General features: G+C 52.4%; 1 protein-coding gene across 2 annotated transcripts in view; it reads right to left on the bottom strand.

The window, feature by feature from the left end:
- The window catches only part of BCL7A (BAF chromatin remodeling complex subunit BCL7A), a 37,966-nt gene that overhangs the window by 6,457 nt on the left and 23,769 nt on the right, over positions 1–7,740 (bottom strand). The window contains exon 5 of one of the 2 annotated variants that reach the window (XM_032242489.1): positions 1,066–1,250. In XM_032242489.1, coding sequence (XP_032098380.1) covers positions 1,066–1,250 — 185 coding nt within the window. The remainder of the gene's footprint in view (positions 1–1,065; positions 1,251–7,740) is intronic. The other variant, XM_032242495.1, reaches the window with a different exon arrangement.

Below are 7,740 nucleotides of genomic sequence, written 5' to 3'. Positions count from 1 at the left end.
TTTTTTTTTTTTTTTTTGAGACGGAGTTTCGCTCTTGTTACCCAGGCTGGAGTGCAATGGCGCGATCTCGGCTCACTGCAACCTCTGCCTCCTGGGTTCAGGCAATTCTCCTGCCTCAGCCTCCTGAGTAGCTGGGATTACAGGCACGCGCCACCATGCCCAGCTAATTTTTTGTATTTTTAGTAGAGACGGGGTTTTACCATGTTGACTGGGATGGTCTCCATCTCTTGACCTCGTGATCCACCCGCCTTGGCCTCCCAAAGTGCTGGGATTACAGGCATGAGCCACCGCGCCCGGCCTAATTTTGTATTTTTAACAGAGACAGGGTTTCACCATGTTGGCCAGCCTGGTCTCAAACTCCTGACTTCAGGTGATCTGCCCGCCTTGGCCACCCAAAGTGCTGGAATTACAGGTGTGAGCCACCACACCCAGCTGAGTCTAGAGGGTTTACAGTGAAAAATCCTAATGGTGGTTGTGGCCAATGACGCTTCGATATCTTCTGTGTCTGCTCCATGCTAAGTATTTACCCACGTTCTCCCATCGAATCCTCACAGTGGCCCCAAGACAGTTCTGTGATCCCATTTTGGGAGCTGGGATTCAAACTTGGGCCCGACTCTGGGAGGCTTGCTCTTTACCACCGAGCCCACTGCACCTGCGCTGACTCATTCAGACCAGATTCCAGCACAGTTCTGACCTGGAGAGGGGCCCACGCCGTGCCAGTGGGGTCAGCGGCACCATTCCACAGGATGCCCCCCACTTAGGTTTCCAAAGTCTTGTCTTCTCAACTCTAAAGCTTGCCAATTTGGGGGTCACTGAGATGAGGCAATGCTTGTGAGCCCCAACAGACAAAACACGGAAGCTGAGGCTGGGTTCAAGGTCCTTCCTCCTCCTCCAACCCAGAGGCTCCTTGAGGGCAGAGGCCACAAGGCTCATTATCCCTTGGCCCCGGGGCCCAGGGCAGGGCACAGGACTGTGTTCATGGACATCACCCAGTGGACAAATGACAGTTTCAACAGTCCAACGACAAAACAACAAAACACAACAACGAAACGCCTTTCAACGTACCCCCAACAACCCAATGGGCTCACGGCCGATCTGGCTGCCCCTCTGAGACCTCGAGCGAGGTACCTGAGAGATTGCAGACGTCTCTGTGGCCAGACCCGTGTCTCCAGACTGCTGCCGGTCTACTTTCTCTGAGCTGTTCATCGAATGTTCCATCAAGGACTGTGAGTTCTGCTCATCAGAAGCATCTGCGGGAAGAGCAAGATGACAGGAGCGGTTTTCAAACACGTCAGAGGCGGGGCCAGACAGGCCAAATACTAAAAATACCTTGAACCGGGCAGTTTTGGGGCCAGTGTTCTTTGAAGGCTACAATGAGCTGGGGGCCTGGGGAGTCTCTTGCTGATTTTTCGGTGGCGCCGTTTCCAGCAGCCAGGCCACACCCAGGCCCTGGGGTCTGCAACCCTCTCTTGCACACTTAGCTGCCAGGGGCCCTGGGAGGCGAGCGGAGGAGGCTGCAGTCTCCATGCTGCGTGCACCCAGCACCCCCTGGTGGCCGCAGTGCGCACCAACAATCATGGCTGTCAATTCCTCTCTCCCGAAGCCAAGGTGGCTTCATCCTCCTCCTTTAAAGAGCCTGCCATCTCCTCCTGGGGAACATCAGAGGTAACTGACCTTTTGTAAACATCTCTCTTAATAATATAGGTATTTTTTCGATTGCCAGAGCAATGACTGATCATTGCAGGAAACAGAAAAGTACAGAAAGAAAAAAAGTTAAAAATCACCTGTCACCACTCAGGGACCACCCCACTAATGCTTTAGAGGATTTATTCCCATCTTTGCAGTTTTTTCTCCCTACATGCATACAATTTTTCTCCTTTTCCCAAATGGGGATCACATGGTATTTCGGAGGAGTTTTTCGTGTCTTTAAAGATTCTTTAAATATCAGTGCTTACAAGATGGCTGCACACCATTCCATCAGGCAATTGCCTGTTGAATAAACCCAGTTATTCAGGTGATTCCTGATGCCTCAGTCTTCCTGCTGCTCCATCCCACGTTTCTTCAGCAGAAGGAAGGGGCAGGCTGGATGGGGCCGGGGGGAGGTGCAGCTTGGGAGGAGGCAGAAAAGCTAAAGCTTTTTCCTAAAGCTTACCGGGCACCAGGCCAGACACTTGTGAAGGGGGCAGCAAAAATCCCACCCAAGACTCCAACACTACCTTACCCTGATGTCAAAAAGCACACTACGCTGGTCGGGTGCAGTGGCTCACTCCTGTAATCTAGCACTTTGGGAGGCTGAGGTGGGCGGATTGCGAGGTCAAGAGATTGAGACCACCCTGGCCAACATGGTGAAACCCTGTCTCTACTACAAATACAAAAATTAGCTGGGCGTGGTGGTGCGCACCTGTAATCCCAGCTATTCGGGAGGCTGAGGCAGGAGAAATGCCTGAACCCCAGAGGCAAAGGTTGCAGTGAGCTGAGATCACCACTGCACTCCAGCCTGGTAACTGGGCAAGACTCCTCTCAAAAAAAAAGGCACACTAAGCTAATCCTAATGCCTGTGCAACCAAGACTTCCTTGCTGGGGTTTCTGAGGCAGAGGAATAACAAAGAGGAAAATAACCCACACTGAAGTTTAAAAGCAAGCAGGCAACATGGGAACAAGGGGAAACAGTGCAGGGCCTGGGACGGGCCAGGGCACAGAGAGCGGGGAGTGGAATCGCAAGGCCCTCCCTTCCAGCAAGGCTGAGCAGGGTGACACTATCACTTCTCAGACTAGGAGCCCTGGCTGGGCATGGCGGCTCACGCCTGAAAACCCAGCACTGAGGAAGGCCAAGGCAGGCAGATCACTTGAGGTCAGGAGTTCAAGACCAGCCTGGCAAACATGGTGAAAACCCGTCCCGTCTCTACTAAAAATACAATAATTAGACAGGCGTGGTGGTGCTTGCCTGTAATCCCAGTTATTCAGAGGCTGAGGCAGGAGAATCGTTTGAACCCGAGAAGCGGAGGTTGCAGTGAGCCGAGATTGTGCCAGTGCACTATAGCCTGGGCGACAGAGTAAGACTTTGTCTCAAAACCAAAACCAAAACCAAAACCAAAAACAGTCCGGGCATGGTAGCTCACACTTGTAATCCCAGCACTTTGGGAGGCCAAGGTGAGTGGATCACCTGAGGTCAGGAGTTTGAGAAAATCCTGGCCAACATGGCCAAAACTCGTCTCTACTAAAAAATTACAAAAATGAGCCAGGCATGGTGGCTGGCTCTATATAGTCCCAGCTACTCAGGAAGCTGAGGAAGGAAATCGCACGAACCCAGGAAGCAGAGGTTGCAGTGCGATGAGATCGTGCCACTGAACTCCAGCCTGGGTGACACAGTGAGACTCTCTCAAAAACGCCAAAACCAAAGCAACAAAAATGAAAACATCATGCTGAGTGAGAAGTCAGACACAAAAGGCCACAGAGTATATGATTCCATTTATATGAAAAGTCCACACACCTCTAATCCCAGCACTTTGGGAGGCCGAGGCGGGCAGATTACAAGGTCAACAGATCGAGACCATTCTGGCCAATATGGTGAAACCCTGTTTCTACTAAAAATACAAAAATTAGCTGGGCGTGGTGGTGCGCGCCTGTAGTCCCAGCAACTCGGGAAGCTCAGGCAGGCGAATTGCTTGAACCTGGGAGTCAGAGACTGCTGTGAGCCGAGACTGTACCACTGTACTTCAGCCTGGCAACAGAGCAGGATTCGGTCTAAAAAAAAAAAGTCCAGAATAGGCAAATCCATGGAGACAGAAAGTTTACTGGTTGCCCAGAGTGGGGACCCAGTGTTGCTGGAAGGGAGAAGTGAAGAATGACTGCTGGTGGCTGCAAAGTTTCTTTTTGGGGTGATTAAAATGTTTTGGAACCAGACAGAAGTGGTGGTTGCACAGCCTTGTGAGTGTACTCTCAGTGAATTATTCATTTACCATGGTTAATTTCATGTGAATGTCCTCTCAATTAAAAAAAAAAAATGGCTAGGTGTAATAGCTCACACCTGTTAATAACAACACTTTGGAAAGCCAAGGTGGGAAGATCGCTTGAGCTCAGGAGTTTGTGACCAGCCTGGGAAATATAGTGAAATCCCATTTCTAGTTTATTTATTTATTTATTTTTAAAGAGAGGGGTCAGGCCAGGCACGGTGGCTGATGCCTGTAATCCCAGCACTTTGGGAGACCAAGGTGGGCGAATCAAAAGGTCAGAAGTTCGAGGCCAGTCTAACAAACATGGTGAAACCCATCTCTACTAAAAACACAAAAATTAGCTGGGTGTGGTGACACACGCCTGTTGTAATCCCAGCTACTCAGGAGGTTGAGGCAGGAGAATGGCTTGAACCCGAGAGGCGGAGGTTGCAGTGAGCTGAGATCGTGCCATTGCACTCTAGCCTGAGAGACAGAGCGAGACTCTGTCTCGGAAAATAAAAAAGAGAGAGAGGCCAGGTGTGGTGGTTTATGCCTGTCATCCCAGCACTTTGACAGGACAAGGCAGGCAGATCACTTGAGGTCACGAGTTCGAGACCAGCCTGGCCAACAAAAACCCATCTCTACTAAAAATACAAAAATTCGCCAGGCATGGTGGCAGGTGCCTGTAATCTCAGCTACTCAGGTGGCTGAAGCAGGAGAATCATGTGAACCCAGGAGGCAGAGGCTGCACTGAGCTGAAAATCGCCACTGCCCTCTAGCCTGGGTAACAGAGGGAGACTTAACATCTCAAAGAAAAGAAATCATATTAATGCTATACTCTCTTTCATAATACATGTTTGCTTTAACATAAACATTTGAAGTTCTTACTGACCTAGAAAAGTTGCCCATCTGTGGCTTTGCATCTCTCACCACAGCCCCTTTTCTGTCCGGCACAGCAGGCTCTGCAGAGTGGCGGGGCAGGTGGCGGCCCCGGATGAGGCTTAGAAACCACGAAGGTGCCCAGTCACCCAGAGACTCACACTGACCCATGCTGGGAGAGAGGTGCCTGGCAGAGCCTCCGCTGAGAGCCAGGCCCCGGAGCTTGGTGGGAACTGGTACTGGAACCCACAGTGCATTCAAGGGCTCAGGGCAGCAGCCGATTCTCTGAGCACCGCAGTACTGGAACTCACCCAGGGGAAATTCTTTTCCTGGGGCCTAAATTTAGTCCAGGGAGCTTGGACAGAAATTATGTCATTCCCTGAACTCACACAGCAGTAAACAAGTTCAAAGCAAAGTCAACAGCTGGTGGCCGACCCCCCCTCCACCCCATCCAGGCAGGCAGTGCGCACCCACCTGGGAAGGCCACACGGGTCTGTCCCAGTGCCCTTCCCACGGGCGGCTCAGGCAGCGGGCAGGTGGGTCCTGGCTGAGCAGTGCAGGGCAACCCTGCAGGCCCAGGGGCCTGGGGTGGCCAGAGAGGACCCTGGTATGGCCCCCACCTGGATCCTGCCAATTTAGCGTCTGGTGGTGGCGGCGAGAAGGTAGCAACCAACTGGACACGCTAACTCAAAACTGAATTCCTGCTGCGGAGCTCCAATCGGTCTTCTAGAGCAAAGGAGACACAGCCGCCAAACATGGGAGAAACAAGGCCACGGCCAGAAAGAAACCAGGACGGGAAAGAAGCAGAAACGTGGCTGCAGACGAAGCCCATGTCTGTCCTTGGCACCCCTGCAATCGCTCCCCTGATGGAAGGGTGGACGAGGCAACCCGGAGGCTCCCAGATCCTCCTCCTAAGCTCTAGCTCCGGGCTGAGCACTTTGCTGGCATTCTCACCCCTTCACTCCCGGCGAGGGAGGCAGCTTCTATTCATCCCATTTTATTTTCTTTTGAGACAGGGACTCACTCTGTCGCCCAGGCTGGAGTGCAGTGGCACGATCATGGCTCACTGAAGTCTCCACCTCCCAGGCTCAAGTGATCCTCCCACCTTGGCCTCCTGACCCTGGTCGTCCCATTTTACAAACAAGGAAGTAGGAGGGTGTGTGGAGGTGACGTTGCCTGCCCAAGATCTCACAGCTGGTGAGTGCCTACCAGGATGTGACCACAGCCCCCATCCCACCCCCTCTGCCTTCTACCTGCAGAACCATCTGCCAGGGAAGCCTGGTGGGCAATGCTGAGATCGAGGGGGCCAGGAGAGGGGATGAGGGGGATGGCACATACTGTACCTGGCGAAGGTTATGGCAAAGGCACTAGGGCACTAGGTCTCAGCAGGGCGTGATTTTACCCCCCCACCCTGGGGACATGGGTTAACAAATGGAAACATTTGGTGGAAACTGCTCAATGTCCCACAATGCACAGGATGGCCCCCTCAATAAAGAATGATCCGAGACTGGACGCAGTGGCTCATGCCTGTCATGCCAGCACTTTGGGAGGCTGAGGTGGGTGGATCACCTGAGGTCAGGAGTTCGAGACCAGCCTCGGCAACATGGTGAAACCCTGTCTCTACTAAAAATACAAAAATTAGCCAGGTGTGGTGGTGCATGTCTGTAGGGCCAACTACTCAGGAGGCTGAGGCAGGAGAATTGCTTGAAGCCGGGAGGTGGAAGTTGCAGTGAGCCCAGATTGCACCACTGCACCACTCCGGGCTAGGCGACAGAATGAGACTCTGTCTCAAAAACACAATAAAAAAAAAGAATGATCCGGCCCCAAATGCCAGGGGTGCCGAGCCTGAGAACCCCAGCGCCAGTGGTGTCTTTCTACCCACGACTTCTTGGGAGGAAAGTTAGGCAGAACCTAGGCCATTCTGAGTGTGTGCAGCCTCTGATTAAACAGTTCCACTTCCAGAGACGCAGCCTGCAGAGCCACCTGCATCTGGGCAAAGATGCAGAGAGACGAGGGTACCAGACGCCCTGCAGGACCGCATGTACAAAATGGAAGACGGGAACACCTAAGCGACCATCACTAAGGGGCTGTTCAAATAAATGATGGCACAGTCACAGACTTGAACGGGAAGTATTAGAGCTGCTACGGAGAATGGCATGAACCTGCAATCTCCGTCTACCAGGTTCAGGCAGTTCTCCTGTCTCAGCCTCCCAAGTGGCTGGGATTACAGGCATGCATCACCATGCCTAGATATTTTTTTGTATTTTTAGTAGCAATGGAGTTTCACCACGTTGGCCAGCCTGGTCTCAAACTCCTAACACCAGGTGATCCGCCTGCCTGGGCCTCCCAGAGTGCTGGGATTACAGGTGTGAGCCACCTCACCTGGTCTCTCCAGCATACTTGAAGAGCCACTTGCTCACCCCATTGAGCGAGGGAGGCTTTCCAAATTCCTATGTTTCCAGCTTTCTTTCCCACATTCCGTTTTGAGCTCTGTGGTCCTGCCACACCACACTTTCTTCCCTTCTTCCTTTTTTTTTCTTTGATGCGGTCTTGCTCTGTCACCCTGGCTGGAGTGCAGACGCACAATCATGCTCGCTGCAACCTCCACCTCCCAGGCTCAAGCGATCCTCCCACCTCAGCCTCCCGAGCGGCTGGGACTACAGGAGCATGCCCCCAAGCCCCACCAACTTTTGTGTTTTTTGTAGAGACGGGATTTTGCCATGTTGCCCAGACTAATCTCGAACTCCTGAGCTCAAGTGATCCTCTTGCCTCAGCCTCCCAAGTAGCTGGGACCACAGGCATGCACCATCACACCCAGATAATTTTTAAATTTTTTGTAGAGAAAAGGTTTCGCCTTGCTGCTCAGGCTGGTCTTGAACTCCTGAGCTCAAGCGATTCACCCACCTTGGCCTCCCAAAGTGTTGGAATT

The sequence above is a fragment of the Sapajus apella genome, unplaced genomic scaffold, assembly GCF_009761245.1.
Source record: "Sapajus apella isolate SASKATOON/1434 unplaced genomic scaffold, GSC_monkey_1.0 scaffold2, whole genome shotgun sequence".
NCBI classification, from domain to species: Eukaryota; Metazoa; Chordata; class Mammalia; order Primates; family Cebidae; genus Sapajus; species Sapajus apella.
Note: the sequence above shows the minus strand (reverse complement) of the source record. Positions and strands in the feature narration are given on the sequence as shown.